This window comes from Periophthalmus magnuspinnatus, chromosome 6, assembly GCF_009829125.3.
Source record: "Periophthalmus magnuspinnatus isolate fPerMag1 chromosome 6, fPerMag1.2.pri, whole genome shotgun sequence".
Taxonomy (NCBI): domain Eukaryota; kingdom Metazoa; phylum Chordata; class Actinopteri; order Gobiiformes; family Gobiidae; genus Periophthalmus; species Periophthalmus magnuspinnatus.
Genome location: NC_047131.1, coordinates 17,991,789 through 18,010,350, shown reverse-complemented (window position 1 = coordinate 18,010,350; position 18,562 = coordinate 17,991,789). Strand labels below are relative to the sequence as shown.

Genomic DNA, 18,562 nt, shown 5'->3' with positions numbered 1-18,562 from the left:
GTGGTCCAAAGTTATTCCTCACTTACCTTATGCTTTCTTTCAGAGACCAGAGTGGAATTTTGTCATGGCGGTAAAGCTAGTAACAACTAGCATTCTAGCCGCGAGCTTCCTGATTATTGGACAATAAAACACTTGGTAATCAGATACAAACAGTACACAGCAGGCTTATTTTGACCAAGAATTTCTCATGGAATATATAAGTTCTAGGGCAAGACCATTTTTGCTCAAATACATGAAATAAAGTCTGCTACTACAGGCCCTTTAACCTAAAAGATTTTCTTGTATCTTTAATACAAACAGAATTTCCCTTCACTCTTCCTCATTTTGAATGCAACTTTACATCTTATCATTAATTTTACACCCAAATAAAATAATTGCCGGCATTAGTTAAGGATCAAAGGGTGCAGATTAACCTGGCAACTGTGTAACGACCGTCTGAGAACACTAAGATAAGAAGTTAAAGGATAGGTTGTTTCTGAGAATGGAGCTAAATCTCTGAAACTGTGTGTGTGAGTGGTGGGGAGGTGGTGCCTTTAAAGGAGGCTAGTCCAGTGATGTGAACAGGTGTGCTCATCCTTCCCCCGGGACAGCAGAGAGGGAGGTAAGCCGTCACTATTTCTGAAATATTGCCTTTATTGACTTATATTGTACTATTATATGCTGTTTCATGCAGCCTACTGCAAAGATTTACACATTTGATATTATAACATATTTCGTTGTATTGGCAGGAAGATCTTTTAGATAAACATTTGCATTAGCCATATTGTAAGTGTAATAAAATAATTGTTTTCTACTTACTAAACAGATTGTTGTACTTTCAAATTTTGGTACCATTTTAAAAAAAAATACTGTATTAGTCAAAATGCTTCTTTTTGAAGTACTACTACTTTTCTTATTGGTTAAAACAAATACTAAGTGTCTCAAATCTATTTATTTATCTTTATTTATACAGGGGAACCCAATTTTTCTTTTTCTTGGGCACCCTTTTTCTCTCATTTTTACAAATTAGAGTTCACAATAAGCTATATGTAAAAGGTTTAATAGTAAATGTCCTCTATACAAAACAGTAATTCTTTGAGTTGTGTCATATCTTAAAGGTTACTTTTTCTTGTGGTTAGGAAAGCTGTGCTAAATATGGACAGGTAACCTTGGACCTGCAGCCACTGGAGGCAAGACTCACTACAGACTCACCTCAGACTCTCTACAGAACTACAGCAAAATAACTAAACAGGAAACATGTTGACGAAGGCCATTTTCCCATATTGGCGCTTCATTGTGACAGTGATGACTCCACTGGTGCTGCTGCCTCTTCCACTGGTCATCAGGACAAAGGTGAGTGTATGCTGCAAATAAAAAAATCTTTGAGCAGAAATAATTTCACTTTGTGACTTTGTATGGTGTTGTAGTTGTGCGTAAAGCAAAACATTTGGGGTTTTTTCATATCACTAATGGGTTTTCAATGGCTGTCTGAAACATGTTATCTTGTATATCATGCCATCCACTAAATCCAACCCAAAACTAAAAATACATTTGCAAAATAGTATTTATTTACCATTGCTTTGGGAATCTAGTAAAGGTTTAGCTGAAAACATTTAGGCCCGTGTGGACAGAGATAGTTGATTCTAATAAACCTAATTTGCTCTGTGTTGGTGCTAATGGGCCGATAGATTTTTCACATACCTGTATCATGCCGAGACTGAAAAATGTCCCAATATTTTTTTCCAAAGCTGCACCAGTCTTGTAACCAAGCTAAAATAGCCCTTTTAAACAGGCTAATGAATTTAAAGCTACCATCTATACACTTATTAGATTTGGTTTTACCAGTAAATGGCACAACGACGTTACCCCGTCCCCTCACCTGGCCTTTGTTCGGGCCCAACTGTGCTCTCTCCTCTTCTTCTGTCAGGCAAACACTAGCACACTATCAGCCAGCAGCAACGTAGATAGCATAGTAGTGTTGTAATCAGGACCGTACTAATCGAGACCAAGACCTGTCCGAGACCACAGGGTCCCGAGGCTAGACCAAGACCTCTGAGGGTCAAGGCTGGTCTTAAGACCAAGACCGGTCTGGAATACTATGACACTAGCATGTGTTATCTAGGAATACAACAGGGCCGGGTCGGCCAATCTAATTACAAGTGGTAGCTTTAAATGGAAATAGAAAAGCAATCAAAAGGTGGGTGTACTCTTGGGAGAAGATTACACAAATATCTTAAGAAAAGAGCTAACTGTATTATTTGCTTCTGGTAATTGTGAAAAGTCAATTTGTGAACTACAAATTTTCTATCTTTTAAAGAGATTTTAAAACTGACATGGCCACAACATGTAATTTTATTAAATATCAATATTGACTGAAGAACTCCATCTCAGCCCATTCCCAGTAAAAGTATTATGTTTTTTTCTGTTGCAGGAGGCAGAATGTGCCTTTGTGCTGCTGGTGATGGCCTTGCTCTGGGTCACTGAAGCCATGCCTCTGGCCATCACCGCCATGTTACCTGCTTTCCTCTTCCCGCTCTTTGGCATCATGAAGTCATCTCAGGTGAGTACAGAGACACCAGTTTGTATTAATTTTATGTATTTACTCATAAACTGTTGCATTGTAAACAGTTAATGTAACAGGTTTACCCAGTTCATTTGAAAGTACTAATCAGATGTGACTCATACAACTTTTACTGTGTTAGCAGCAGTAAGTGTCAGTATATTGCAGTATGGAAAATGTGCAGCTCTATTGTTGTTTCACTTTACTGTGACCTACATTCAGGCTTTATTAGATATGTCATTACAACATGCAACTGGGTAAAGAGTGAGGGAAGATGTAAATTGTCACAGTCTTTACAGATAGACTTCATGCTTTATTAAGGCTAATTAAGGTGTAGTTATGAAGTGTAACCCTGAATTTGGACCTTTTCTACAAAGCTTTTGCATGATTTTGATCCATATAAAAATAGTCTAAGTTATTATAGCAACTACTACTACACTACAAAATTTTAAGAAAAGTGTATTTTATTATAATTGTAGTAATCAAGCTTTTTCCTTAATATTAAAATCAACTTTGAAATTTTAGTGCCTAAATGCTACTAACCACATGTGTGACCCACCATTAAGGTTCTGTGGTTTATTGATTTTAAAAGATAAAAGTTGACAGTTATTCTTGGCTCTGGTCTGATTTTTGTTCAGGTTGCCTCGGTGTACTTTAAAGATTTCCACTTTCTGCTGATCGGAGTCATCTGTCTGGCCACCTCCATCGAGAAGTGGGGCCTCCATCGCAGGATCGCTCTACGGCTGGTCACTCTGGTGGGAGTCAACCCTGCCTGGTGTGTGCCCTTTACTTAGTAGTCATCACTTCTCTTCTCAAGGATTTCAGATAAAGGATTTCTAGAGAAAAGTAATATTTACAAAAAGTTTGTTCATTATGTCTTGGAAATTCAGTCCATCTAAAGACTTATTGTGAGTGCAAATTCAAGACGTGTTACTGCATTGGTTGTGTTTGAGGAAATACTGGCATTATATAATAGCATGATACTTAATACCAGTAGCGTGTGTTGATTTTTATGATTAGGTAAGCAAACTTGGGGTGGACATGAATATTTACTTATATTTTGTCTTTTTATACAGACTACATCGCAAATTTAGTATATTTATTTATAATGACATATTAAATGCATATATACTGAGCCATTTTGGAGTCAAATTAAAGAAGCCTAGACCTACATAGTTTATTAATATTTGTATAAATTGAACTGTATTTGACAGCTTGTTTGTACAAACAGGGCTAGTCAGTTTGCTTCTTCACAGATTTGTCCTACACCGACACTTCATTTATGCATCTGAGCCTTCAGTACTATTTTTATCTATGTCATTATCATTATTCATCTAGAAAGCATAGTTACATATGACAGCTCTATATATATGTCATGTACTGCACAAAATGTACATTAAAGAAGAGACTAACAACAACGCAACTGGTCAGACAGGTGCACTGGTCAGACAGGTGCATGTAGACTCTAATAAGTCCTCATGTGTCACAAACGTCAACTTAAACACAGCCATGATTAGAACGTTATGCTCAGACTGACAATCTCATAGATACAAATCAAAGCCACGTTTTTCCTGAAGGAAGGTCTTGTATTTCCCTGAAGCAGAGCAGGACTAGATCAGCCACATCTTCCTCCACACACGTGTAATAACCCGTTAATGTACTAACGATATCGCTCCATAAACACACAGGTCACAGACCAGACGGGCTCCTCTCTAGCCACTGTCACCATCCATCCGAATTCTCCATGTTGAAAAGCTGAACCCTCACATTCTTGCCTCTATGCCTAAAACCCATTGTGCAACCCAAAAACATGCACAATAGGCGAGGTAGCTAGGTAGTCCTGATGACACTTGGTTGAAGGATGGGTCAAATGCAGAGAATGAATTAACCGGTAGTATATCTTAACCATAACCTGTGTTTTTGTCCAGCTAGTGGTATCCTAGGTTAAGTTGACATTGCAGTGTCGTTTTTAGCACAAGTCACATACTGTACTCTGTTCTCCTCTAGGCTGATGCTGGGTTTCATGACGGGCTGCGCCTTCCTCTCTATGTGGGTCCACAACACCTCAGCGGTCGCTATGGTGATGCCCATTGTGGAGGCCGTGCTCCAGCAGATCCTCAAGACATCTACAGAGAGGGACTCAGGCGGAGAGGACAACCCCAACCTTCAACTGGACGGTACATACATCTGTACTCACTATTTTTTGCTTTGTTTTTGGCTTTGTTAAAAGTGTGTTCAGTAGTGTATAATACAGTATTTTTTGCTTGTAAATAAATAGCTTTTGTGTTTTCCAGAACCTGACAACCATGTTCAAATAAAAGAAACCAGTTGGTGTGTGAATAATACCTTTTCATATTTTCGAATTACCATCTGTTCATTAGATTGACTTCTAATCTGTTGTTTCAGTGAAAAGCAGAACGTTGATGCACCAGAAGTAAACCCCAAAGCATGTCACATTAACATCTCAGAGGCTTCTTCTGATCAGGTAAGAATAAAACAAGCCAACTCCAGGCATCAATTTCCAGTATGATATAATATTTTGGTCCTAATAAATACATTTAAAAGGGGGGTTATGCAAAATAGTTTTTTTCTACCATGTAATAACATTGTTTCCTCATCGAAATATGCCTGAAGAGGGTTTAGATGTCATCCATGCATGTTTCAGTTATTTAGCAATCTCTCCTGGGCCCTATTTGAACCCTCCTTACATTCACCTGTTAGATTCTGTCCATTGCTCCGTCCACAAACCTACGTCATCCACGCTCCTACATGACAATTCTCCACAAATATACAAAAACATGATACAAAACTGTACACAGCAACTTGACAAACCTGATGTGATGTGCAGTAGTTCCATTAGCAAGATGCATGCTGATTATGTTGTAATTATATATATATATATATATATATATATATATATATATATATATATATATATATATATATATATATATATATATATATATATATATATATTTATTTATTATTATTATTATTATTTAAACAGTAGAAGGTAACATTGTGATCTAAACATGTTGTGCTAGCAGTTCATACCCCATAGAAGTAAAATACCCCCTCTTTAAAAAAAATTGAGTTACAGTGTAAATGTTGCCTCACTGATTCTTTCACCACAAGAACATAATTATAATCACATCCTGCATGACCTTGAATGCTTCTTATAAACACCTACAAGCTAAAATATTTCAATACTTTGGAACATTGCTTCTCAAAGTGGTACAGTAACCATTGCTTAACTTCTCTTGGTGGTAATAATAGACTGTATATATAAATGGGCAGAGCTAGCCTGCTAACCACCACGTTCCAAATAGGAAGTGAGCGTGGGTGCCCTACCGGCTTCTTTGACTCTGGCTCCAATTCACTTTACATTGGAAAACTGTCACCCCTCTTTCTGTAACTGCTGCTGTCAGACTCACCATTTTGGTAGTAAAATGTTCGTATTAACCCTTTCCACATGATCCTGGTATTTTTATTTTGCTATTGTGTCCAGAGCTCAAGATATGAACATTAATAACAGAGATATCACCGTCTTTCCCCAAGGTTGCTCCCATTAGCATTAGCAACAGGTTTGATTAACAATATTGTTGAGTGCCCGCCTCCTGTCAAACCAGCAGTGCGGGCTGGAGGGGTGTTACCTTCTACAACCTCGCTCTGGATTGGCTCTGAGGTTGCTATGATACTCGCAGTCGGAATTCCAAATATGGAAGTCAGCTCCAAATTCACCCCTACAACTGCTAGCCTTGATGAGTATATGGTGGTAATCAGGAGTTTAGACCTGCTTTATAACGTTTAGTCCTGAAACAGTTAATTCCTTGTTTATATCCTGTTATGTCATGCTTTTGTGCTAATTTATATCTATGCCAGACATTTTTGTGTTTTGACCTAGTTTTGACCCTGTTTAATCTGAATTCAGGTTGGCGTCATTTGTATTTGTTCATTATGTTTGAGAAAATATGTATTTCATTTAGTTTAGAAGTGGTAAACCTCTAAACTAAATGGTAGTTTAGAAGCGAAATATTTTCTGAGGTTATACGTGCTTCAGAAAACTTAAGATAAAAACTGTTTGAAAATAAAGTCCAGGAGAGTCTGACTAAGTTCTTTCCTTCAATAAAATGCATTTTTGCTTCTGTGAACATTTTTCCTTCCCACTTTATTGTCTTGCAGGCTAAAGCAGGTCATAAAGTGGACCATATGTTGTGTAAAGCCATATGTCTGAGCATCGCCTACTCGTCCAACATCGGGGGCATCAGTACACTGCTAGGAACCTCCCCTAACCTCATCTTCTCTGAATACCTTCACCAGTAAGGACCACTCACTCATGTACTGACTTTCAATCTACAGGGATGAGATGAAACTGAATTGTAAAATAGAAAAAAAAACACCCAAGAGACTTTGGAGAGATTTTATCTGCAGTGGTGTTCATATGGAGGACCACATCTGTCTATGGATGGGTGTAAAAATAGTAAATGTGCGATTTTTCATAGAATACCCCGGTAATGTCAACCTTTTCAGGCAAAAGTATTGAAATTACAAAATTATATTCAACCATACAACAAATGAGTAAGGTGCCATCAGTAATTTAGAGATAACTTTGGTAGTAGAACTCAATGCTACAAACTGATGTAAGTTTTCTGGTGGGGGGGTCTGTCAGCTGTGGAGAGGCAAGCCTGTTAACAGTAAAAATGCATGGAGATAGATTTGTTTAATGCAATACTGTGAAATATTCATGGCAAAGCAATAACGTCTCAGACAAGCAGGAGGCGTACTCTCCACCAGAAAAGTTGCATAATTCACCTTGAGAACTACTTCAAGATCAGGGCTAATGAACACAATTTAATATATTTATTTTCCAGGATGTACCCAGAATGCAACAGTGTGAACTTCGGGAACTGGTTGCTGTTGTGTTTGCCCATTAGTGTGATCATGCTTCTGCTGACCTGGGCCTGGCTCTACTGGCTCTTCATTGGCTCAGAGTAAGGACCTAAATATTATTTTCTATTAACTGTTCAGAAATCCTGTGAATATTTGTTTGTTTGGTTAGAGTAGACAATTTCATTAATTTTGTTCTTGGTGTTTAGAGTGCAAAATGGAATATTGACTTATATTCAGGAGTTTCAGGTATAAGGGTTCTTTCCTGGTTTGAAGGATTTGGCAAAGGTTCTCCGTTTTTATAGCAATAAGGGAACTCAAAGCAAAATATTCTCTTAAAATCTTTAAAGGGGGGAAGGTCCCAACAAAATCCTTCAAATCAGGAAGGAATCATTGGTCTGAAACTCATGAATAGGTGATTTTCAGATTCTATAATGTGATAATGTCAAGATGTGGCTCCAGACTGATGTGTAACACTCTGAACTGAGCTCTACATATCCATCTGGGATGGGTCTCGCTAAAAAGAGATTGGAAAATATGGAATGTTGTAATGAGTATTTGAATCTGATTGGTCGAAGCATCACAACAGAGGAACAAGCAGAAAAATCAAACTTTGTTTAAATCCAGTTGAGAGAAACGCACAGACATCTTGCCTGTCCACAAATGCTCAAAGTGCTTACCTTCTGCACATTTCTCACAAACTAAATAGTCCATATTTTGCTAATATAGGGTGAAGTATGTCTGTCGACATCGGCATGTTTGTTTTGGGTCGTTTGGGCACTTTTCCTTTGGCTTCTGCACAAACATTAATGCTGCTCTGTGATTGGTTAGCTCTTTTAACTTTACAGCAGGAGCACGTCAAGATGGATTCTCATGAGTTTATGAACTTACAAATATCGCAAGAATCCATCTGGCCGTGCAAGGTTACTCGAGATAGGGGGCAAGAGACATATTCCCCTGTTGATAACATACCTTGCCATGAAATATTTAAAAGTAAATTCACAAATGTTGAACCTGATCATTTCCATTAGTGACTAGACCCATGAACTTGCCAACAACAAAAATCCATATTTTAACAATATTAATTTTAGCTATAGAATATTGTGATGTCATCTGAAACCCAGTAGTCGGGGATGTAATAGATTACTACAATTATAATATGTGTATATATGTGTATTTATCCTACTTAGAGTTGGTAAGTAGGCATTTCTTTGTTTGAAAATAAAAAGATTTTGGAAACAATGAAGCAATTTCACTTTTTTAAAATTCACTCAAATCTCCAACTTGAAATAAGTTTGAAATGTTCTTCTGTAGTCTGCTGCATATCTGATATTTCCTCATTGACAATGGGATTAGAATAACAAGTGTCTGTCTTTGAAGGTTTGCCAAAACATGATTAAAAAAATGAAAGCATTGCGCCTTAATTAAAATCACAGCAGCAGAGACAAAATTGAAAAGTTGTATTATTTTCCCTTTTTGTGCTTTGTACCTATTTAATATTTGGTTTATTGGCTTATTTTGCAGTGTTGATAAATGACTGCTACAAATGTCAAAATAATAATCTCTCATGATCTCACCTTTGTCAGACCTGCTCTTTCTAACGTGCCCCTAGTCACACACGCAGATGTGATTCATTAGTGCAATGCTAATGTTAGCATTTGCAGCATGACGGGGTTAGCCAGGTTAACCAATCAATCTGAAGACCTTCTGGTACACTGTATTAGCAAGTTAAATGTCTGTTTTAACTAATCAGAGTCAATATGTAAGTCACTAATTTGCATGTGTTATTCTCCAACAGTTTCAGCTTTCTGTGGAAATGTGGAGGCCAGCAGTCGGAGAAAGAGAAAGCAGCAAGAAAAGTGTTAGAAGAAGAATACAAAACACTAGGGCCAATGAGGTACACACACACACATACATGTATATCTTCAATAAAGTCACAGGTTTAATGGCAGGGTGGTGATTTTGGCGGCACCTTGTGGTGATTGTGTACATTGCAACTCTATAGTCTTTATATCATTTTTTAATTTTAAAGGCGATGTACATGAGTTTTACTGTTCAAAAAACAAACAAACAAAAAAAACAGAATTATTATTAGAATGTTTTGAACGGTTTGCAGTGGACTAAAGTTATTCTTCAGAATTTTCATTTACCTAATTATTCACCGCAGTAAGTTCATAAATGCTTGTCACAGCTCTCAGGGACCAGAGTAGACCTTTGCCATGACGCTATAGCTAACATCAACTAGCATGCTAACGCACACTTCCTGATTATCTGACAATGATACGCTTTATAATTAGATGCAGACTTCACGCAGTGGACTTATTTTGACCTAAAGAGCTGCTTATTCGTGGCTTTCAACATCCTGTTACATACAACTTTTTGAGGACTTTTTCCCATTCAAAAGATATAATATTTGGTTTTAAATTGTCTATGGTAATGTTCCTAGATTCTCATCATTCTGAAACCCATGTATATATACAATATATCTGTACTGGGGCAAGACGTATTTTGCTCAAATATATGGGAAAAAATTGGGTACAGGTCCTGTAAAGTAAAAAAAATGCATTTTAATTTTTTGGCAAATTTTAGTTTTAAATTAAAATGGCTAGAATGATTAAGGATTAAAGCCCATATTGTGGTGACTGAGAGGAACCAAGAATACCCATTTCTAACAATTAAACAAATCTAAGAAAATACTGATTTGTCTTGTGTGTGTATGTTCGCACTGTAGCCCCCAGGAGATCTTCACTACAATCATCTTCATATCCATGGTGCTGCTGTGGTTCACCCGAGATCCTGGCTTCATTCCAGGCTGGGCATCCCTCTTCCCAGAGCAGTAAGCCACAGCAAAATACGTGCTTATTGTATTTATGTTAAGAATAAAAGGATAACTACCATTACTTCTAATGAGCCATTAGGAAAATCTCCATCATGGGTGACAATGTTGAAGACAAAATGTCTTTTAATTCTCAAATTAATTTATACTTGCAGAAATTCGGGCTATATCACTGATGCCACTGTGGCCCTTCTACTAGGTGTGGTCTTCTTCATTGTACCCGCCCATGGACCCTACAAGAAATATGGTAACAGACAACTGAAGAAAAAAACCTCAAAGTACAAGTTAAAGTGCTTAAACTATTTTTAACTTCAAATCACCAACATACTGCTTATTTACTCTACTGTGACAAATGGATACAATCACAGCGTTATATATAATGATGCACGACACTATAAATTCTTTCAAACTAGTTTTACATGTTAGTCCTGTTTATATAGTTTATAAGAGCTGGGTTTGGTTCTTGCTTTGTCCTGGTTTTGTCATCTGCCGATCAAGGATTACTTTCATGTTGAGTCATTTTTATTCATAGTTTTGTCATTCTTTGAGCTAATCCTTGTTTAGAATCAAATCATAGTGTAATCCTATTTTAGACCTTGCTTAAAGAAATTACACCCAGGGCCAGCCCTAGCCTTTAGGGGGCCCTAAGCAGAATTTGCCTTGGGGGCCCTCACCACATCAGCAACACAAATCCCACATTGCACCTTGATACTGCACAGATCTCTACAGATTACAGGCTGTATAAATAACACACCATAGACATCAAGAGTCTTAAGTCAGACACAGTACTGGTATCAAAATAGGTGGTGCATTATAATGTGGCCCTATTGGCTAAAGTGAGAATATACGTACAGGTTGTAAAAGCTACATGATAAGATATTTTTTACAAAAAACAGCTGTTTAGACTAAATCAGTTTTAACATAAGACCCACTAAATATACTTTTTCCTTTATATATTTATGTTTGATATGATAAACACTGCCAAGAGTAAGTGACTGAAGTCAGTCAGTTGTTGATAGATTAGTATAGATAATTTAATACAGTATTGGCTATAACATTGAGTCAAACTGTGTTGATATCACAAAAAACCTTAGGCTATGTGTTGACTACCATATTGTATTTATTTATATTAATAAATTACTAATGTGTACACTCTGATAAATTACTTAAGTAATAAGTTATTATCACCAGGCATTACCAGCTTCAGCATCTTCAGCTGCATCTTGAGATGTGGATGTCACTTCATCTCCAATGGCAAAGAACTTGTCTAAAGAGCCTTTGCAGAAAAAACATGAAACACAGTCAGACTAAATGTAAATCCAAATTCCTGAATAATGACAATAATGATGAAATGAAATCATTTTAGGCTTCATCACAGGCACTTTGCCGTTATTTGTGACTATCACGTTATTTATTTATTTTTAGCACTTACATAACATATAACAATAAAAAGGACACAGTTTATACAAAAAAAAAAAAAAAAAAAAAAACAGATGCAGGAAGAGGCAAAAAGTCCAAATATTAACCTTATGAATACATAAAATTGAACACTGTGGTGGTGCATTGGATAAAAAATGACATTTATGCAACTTAAAAAGTGAATTCAAACATGGATTAAAATTCAATAAAACATCCAACAATTGAAAGATTATTAAACATTACCCTGAAATATCAAACATTTCCTTAAAACTCTTTTTAAATAAAGTGTCTGCCATCACGAGCCACATGGCTCTACACTTTACAGCCTCTGGATCACAGGCAATGAGTATTGTATCTATGAATCTGCATTAATTTTATGTAAAATGTGAAATGTTTAGGGATAGGGATTATAATTATATAATAGTTATATATAGTTTATAAATGGCATTGAATAAAATAAGACTGTTATTAACCGTGGCTTTATTATGCTGCTCAGGTCTTCTACAGATGTGAAAGACCGGTGTCCCGTTAGCTCCATGCCCAGACTCTCTCGATAATTTAGCCGAGCAATGTAGCACCAAACACTGCAGCAACAGTGAGACACACTGACAGCAACAGCCTGGATTTAATGTTAAGAAATGCACAAGAGCAAATTTCCCGCCAACTGGCTAAAAACAATATCCTACAAACACATAATTTACAGGCAGGTAACACGATCATGAAAATGTTATGTTTACAATGACACTTTCACTACTGAGAAGAAGGCTGCGCGGTCGGTCACAAACACAGTAACACCACCTTGCACTGGGCCTGGGCTGGGCCCTGCCGCCTGTACACCTGCTGCTGCGATGCTATGCTAAGTGCTAATAGCATGTTGACATACTCGAGATAGCGGTGGGTGGCGACATTGTGAATTAAAATGACGATAACGTAACTTGTCACATTAACAATTGCAGTAACCTGTTTGTAAGATTCACTCAAAATTACCTCTAGATTGATGTTTCTTCTCTTCTTTTTACGCTTCCTGCACCCGACGGGTAGCTTCGTTTCGACATGATGGAGACAATGAAAACGAACTCGGAACAGTCGGGCACAATAGCGTTACATTATACATTTGTTTATTCCACAAGTTGGCCAATCATTGCAAGATCAGGTGTAGCGTCATTCAGTTGGTTGCCAGATTGTAAATACAAATACATCGTGTGTGCAGTACAGTGTGCTCTTACAGCGGAGATGCGTCAGTATCGTGTACTGCGCACACACTAAATGCAATGTATATTGTGGGGGGTTGCCAGATAGGGGGCCCTCTTGAGGTCTCGGGGCCCTAAGCGGCCACTTAGTTCGCTTATAGGCTGGGCCGGCTCTGATTACACCTCTATGTGACATTAATTGCTAACACATTGTAATTTTGTTCATCTTACCTTTTATTATGCTATATTTGCCTCCCTTTGCTCTCTATTCTAAGTCACTCCCCCTTCAGAGCACTATCACATTACAATTAGAATGCATTCAACTAATGAAAATGTTTGTGTGCAGACACCATGATTTCGTGGAGGGAGTTCCAGGCCTCGATGCCATGGACAGTGGCGTTGCTTGTCGGTGGAGGGTTTGCGTTGGCAGAGGGCACAAAGGTAAGCAGCTTTCTTTCTCATTTGGTTTAACATTTAACATAATGTTTTGTAGCTTTTGTTCTGGGTTCTTTTATAATAAATATGAACACAGAAATGCACAATACTTATGCTCCAGAATCAGTAAAGAGAAAACAAAAGATAGATTTACCTGACATTACTCAGAAGTTTATTTATTTATTTTTTTTAGTTAAGTTAATAAATAAGATGGAAGTTGATTGATTTGACAGTGGAGAAATTCACTTATTGCTGCTCATAATTAGGAGTGGGTGATATTGAATGAATCTATTTTCTAATATCCTGATGACAATATTCAGGCAATATTATAGCAATCCATCAGAGTTGTTGTTATGTTTGAGGTGCAAATATTAGAAATATACTTCATCCATCCATTTATTTGAAATACTATATTGTTTTGTTATTTTAATCAGCTCTTTGTGCAGACTTTGTTAGACTATTCTGATTCAAAACAATCATTGCCATATATTTTTTTCTGTACATCTTACACCTCTATTCTTAATACACAAAAGTAGTATTTGTACTCAAAAATAGTTAAAAGCATAAAAGTATGCATGCAGTACATCAAGGTTGGACCTAGTTAGTACTGGGATGGGAATACCAGGTAGGTGTCATGGGGGACACCTGGTATGAATGTGTTGTGGTGATTGGAGGGGCCAATGGCATACTGTCAGTCTGCCCTAGGGCAGCTGTGGCTACAATGGTAGCCGACCATCAAGTGTTGTGTGAATGTATAATGCACTGACAGGTGCTTTGGGTATCTTGAAGTACTCTATATAAATCCAATGCATTATTATTATTTATAAAGGGACTATATATGACAAATTCTAAGCATACTGATGTGTTGAACAGTCCAACAGCTGTAGGGCTGAAGGACACTCTTTACACTGGGGGTATTATAGTCTGCTTAAACTGGTTATTTGATTGTTCTCAGGAGTCGGGCCTGTCGACCTGGGTGGCAGAGCTGCTCACTCCTCTGGGGGACCTCCCAGTGCTGGCTACCATCACAGTGGCCTGTATCATCGTCACCAGTTTAACTGAAGTGGCCAGTAACGCAGCCACCATCACCATCTTCCTCCCCATCCTCTCTCCTCTGGTACACTCACTCACAACTAGTTAGACATGCATGTTTTTTTTTTTTGTTTTTTTTTTTTTTTCAGGGTGCACTTTTAAACCTGTCTGGTGGAGTGTCCATCACCTGATTTTTTTCATGGACACGTTATTTCTTTGTATTACACATGTCTATCCCCATAGATACAACAGGTCAAGTTACCGGTTCAAAGTATTGAGGTAACTGAATAATTAAATGTATTTGGATAAATTCAAGATAAATATGTTAATGCCTTACTGTGGAACATTCCAAGTAAAAAAATAACATGTCCATGGACACCATTAGGCAGGCACTTTACCAAAAAAGTGGTTCTCGTTATTGAAAGTGAACGCATATTTACTTTAATTTATACATTTGTGTGTCTCTACGCCAAACCTTTGCCTAAATGGACACTATGTAGAATCTGCCAAATCTACTCTCCACTTAAGTCCCATAGTTACTTGGATAACTCCAGTATGAATGAGTTCATATGTCTCCATTGACTTTCTACAGGCTGAAGCGATCCACGTGAACCCTTTGTATGTCATGATCCCTGCCACTCTCTGCACATCTTTCTCCTTCCTGCTCCCAGTGTCCAACCCTCCCAATGCTGTTGTTTTCGCATATGGACACCTCCACGTAAAGGACATGGTACGACACTGTTCTCTCCTCATTACCTTACTCAAAGTTTTATGACGATCGATTTCTGCTGGTTTGCGTAATCCAAAAATGTCCCATTTTCACCTACCCTTTGCCACTGCCTACAGCCCTGTATGTACTTGTGATTATTAAAAAAACAAAGCAACTCAAATGTATATGTGGAATCTTCAAAAATATCATGTAAATGCATTGCTTGCTATGCTGAAAATGAGCTATGAAGAGGTGGGAACAATATTCATTACACTATTCTTACTCTTGTGTTTTTTGTGACAGGTCAAGGCGGGTCTCGGGGTGAATGTGATTGGTGTCTTGTGTGTGATGTTGGCTATAGTAGCATGGGGAGTCCCTCTCTTCTCCCTGGACACTTACCCAGAATGGGCCCCGGTCCTCCCCACATTCAACTCCACAGCACCTTAACTTTTTTAATAGGGAAATCACTGTTCATTTACATATCTGAGTTTTTGTGGAATTTCCGTACCATGTTTCTATGTAATTGTTTTTGCACTATTAATTGTCATGTATATAGTTGTATAGTTATAGTCTGTCGTAAATAAAGCCACTTGTTCACACATTAACTTTCTCTTAAATGTGTTTTTATTATATGTAGAGGTTGACCAAGCCAAATACACAAAACTGGTCATTTCGATTATGATATTAGGTTATTACATCATACAATTGTTGTAACGTTATATGCCATAAGTATTTCAAAATGTGTTATCTTTAGCTGCTGTTAAACAATGCTGATTCATCCATTTTCTTCCACAATAGCTGCTCACAAAATTAGTATCTTGCACAAAAACTACTATCTATACAGAGAAGTACCAGTAAAAGCGGATCTTTATAAGTGAAAAGGCAGAATAAACTCTTTCCCAAAACTACAGCTAACTTCATGCATTCTGTTTTCTGCTTTGGTCCAAATAAATCCCTATAACCCTAATGAAATAAGTAGTCAACTAATAAAAATGTTGGTTGTCTAAGACACCTTCTGCAATTAAATGACTAAAAGGCCTGCAGCCCTAATCAATATCTCAAATCAGTTTCCATCATAATCTTTCTAAACTCCGTTAAGATCCCTTCAAAAAGATAATGTTTTTTTGAATCTAAGTCCATGTGCTCTCTGTCCAGTTCAGTATAAAAGCGCTGCTGTAGCTTGTCCACAAGGTCAACTAATAAAACACCTTTAGAGTCTTCAGTCGTTCCACAGACCACTGGAGAAGAACTATCCCACAAATGACCTGGATGGAAGAAAGGGCACAGGCTCTCCTTAAAGGTGACACCGGTGAAGGAGTAGAGCATAGCTGCAGAATCTATGTTGTAAAAAGAGACAACTCCCTCTTTAGAATCAACGAACACACCCACTTTCTCAGGCCTGCACTTTGTAAAGACAGAGATCTCAGGGTTGTCAGAAACATAATAAGCTCCATCTTTTAAACCTATGGTCCAGAAGCCATTTTGTGGATTCAGTGTTAGGGACCCTTCCCCGATGACGGACTCTTCAGCCACACCTAAAGTCCATTCAGTCTTCCCTTTGACCTGAGCCTCAAAGTAAAAACTGTCAGAGAGACTCACAGTCATGGGGCTGTCTGGAAGATTTATCTGATTTTCTGTTTGTTGGACTCTGGTTTGAGCTGACTCTGTATCCATGGTGATATCTACTTTCTTTGTTTTGACTCTTTTCAGCTCTGCCTGAAACAGCCCCCTGGTCTTCTCACTGAAGTCCTGCTCCAGCTGACTCAGCGCTCTGGCCATAGCGCCCCCATATGTCGGGGCACAGACAGTGACACTTGTCCAGTCTCTGGTTGGTGTCAGGGGCGGCTGTGAGGAGGTCTGGAGCAGAGAGAGGGGGTCTTCAGTCTGAGAGAGCTTCTGCAGCTCAGCTCTTCTGTTCTCCAGCTCACTAATCTCCTGCTCTATCTCCTGAATGAGACCTTCTGCCTGCTCCTCTGTGTCTGTTTTCTTCTTGGTGATCTCAGAGATGAGGAGCTCCTGACCTCTCTCCAAACTCTCCTTCAGAACTGTGAACACTTTGACTCCCTCAGATATTTCTCTGTCCGCAGCAGCATGACTGGTCCCCACAGAGCCACGCAGCTCAGCGATCTTTTTCAGTCCCCTGTTGATGTCCTCCTGCATGTGGCCCTCAGCCTTCTGCATTAGTATCTTCTGCTGCTTAGATGCCTCTTTCAGGGAGATGACCTCATGATCCTTGTGCTCTGAGTACACACACAGCACACACACACACATGCGTTCGCTGTTACAGAACAGTTCCAGAGGTTTGTTGTGCACCGCACATACTCTGTCCTCCAGGTTTTCCTGAGGCTCTGTGAGCTCGTGCCTGCTCAGAGCCCCCATCTTCAGGTGAGGCTCCAGGTGAGACTCGCAGTACGAGCACAGACACACCAAGCAGGACTTGAGCGCTCTGCGTTTGGGCTGAGAGCACATGTCACAGGATACTTCTCCCGGTTTAGCAGCCTCTTTCTCTGACGCCTGTTCCTTAGCTGCCTCTTTTTCTGATGCCTGTTCCTTAGCAGCGTTAGCTTTCCCTGACCTCCAGGTGCAATTGTATTGAGATCGTTGAAAATGAGCAGTCATCTTAGCTATAAAAGTGTTAACCTTCAACTCTGGTCTGAAGAAAAAGATTTTTTTACAAGAAGGACACCTGCACTTGGCATTAATGGGCCAGATCTGATCAATGCACTTCCTGCAGAAGTTGTGTCCACAGGGTAACGTGACAGGATCAGTGAACACCTTCAGGCAAATGGAGCAGAGGAACTGGTCCTCAGGCGGCAGAAAGGCGGTGGCCATGATACAGTCTAAAAACAGAGAAAGTACAAAATGACTCATCAGTCTCTCATAACCAAAGGGGGTGGAGTAACATTCCATTTTTATTGGAAAGAAAGGTCAATATAGGAATGCAGCTACAATGAACAATGAAAAGGTGTTTTAAGGTCATGTCTCATCACTGCACTGATCACCACTGAACTACTCTCCTCAGGTTGATTACTGGAGAATTTTGGCCCAGTATATATATATATATATATATATATATATATATATATATATATATATATATATATATATATATATATATATATATATACATATATATATATATACATATATACATACATACATACATACATATATAGTCCCATCACCTATAATATATACTTAATCCTCCATCTGAGTTTTTTATAGGTAACAGATTGTGTAATGTAACCACATTCAACTATCTTTCATCAGTGCAACATAGAACAACAGTTTAAATACAAATAACTGCATAAGAGTATAATAGTATACTTTTTTTGTTTACATTTGTACTCACATTATTTGCAGAGAGGGCTGACACAGGGACCTGGTTGCACCAACAATCCTACAGCGTACTGATCTTATCTGAAGTTTCCTTCTGCTGTTATGCCATTCAATATCTGCAGATGTTCATTAAAATACTTCAGCAGTGTAGAATAAAGTTATGTGGAAAGAGCATC

The 18,562-nt window shown here is 38.2% G+C and overlaps 2 protein-coding genes across 2 annotated transcripts; one reads left to right on the top strand and one right to left on the bottom strand.

Moving 5' to 3' along the window:
* The first annotated feature begins 478 nt into the window (after positions 1-478).
* Positions 479-15,642, top strand: slc13a1 (solute carrier family 13 member 1). Its single transcript, XM_033968505.2, has 16 exons — positions 479-601; positions 1,119-1,332; positions 2,411-2,539; positions 3,178-3,314; positions 4,547-4,716; positions 4,834-4,870; positions 4,946-5,024; positions 6,722-6,858; positions 7,411-7,530; positions 9,225-9,323; positions 10,158-10,262; positions 10,418-10,509; positions 13,218-13,312; positions 14,262-14,423; positions 14,931-15,068; positions 15,351-15,642. Exons 2-16 carry the CDS (start codon positions 1,237-1,239, stop codon positions 15,492-15,494), a joined length of 1,740 nt encoding a protein of 579 aa, XP_033824396.1. The 5' UTR covers positions 479-601; positions 1,119-1,236; the 3' UTR covers positions 15,495-15,642.
* Positions 15,643-15,656: 14 nt separating this feature from the next.
* Positions 15,657-18,533, bottom strand: LOC117371838 (E3 ubiquitin-protein ligase TRIM39-like). Its single transcript, XM_033967513.2, has 2 exons — positions 18,400-18,533; positions 15,657-17,887 (listed from the first exon to the last, which is right to left on the bottom strand). The coding sequence occupies exon 2, from the start codon at positions 17,877-17,879 to the stop codon at positions 16,098-16,100; it is 1,782 nt and encodes a 593-aa protein (XP_033823404.1). The 5' UTR covers positions 17,880-17,887; positions 18,400-18,533; the 3' UTR covers positions 15,657-16,097.
* Between the last annotated feature and the right edge of the window lie 29 nt (positions 18,534-18,562).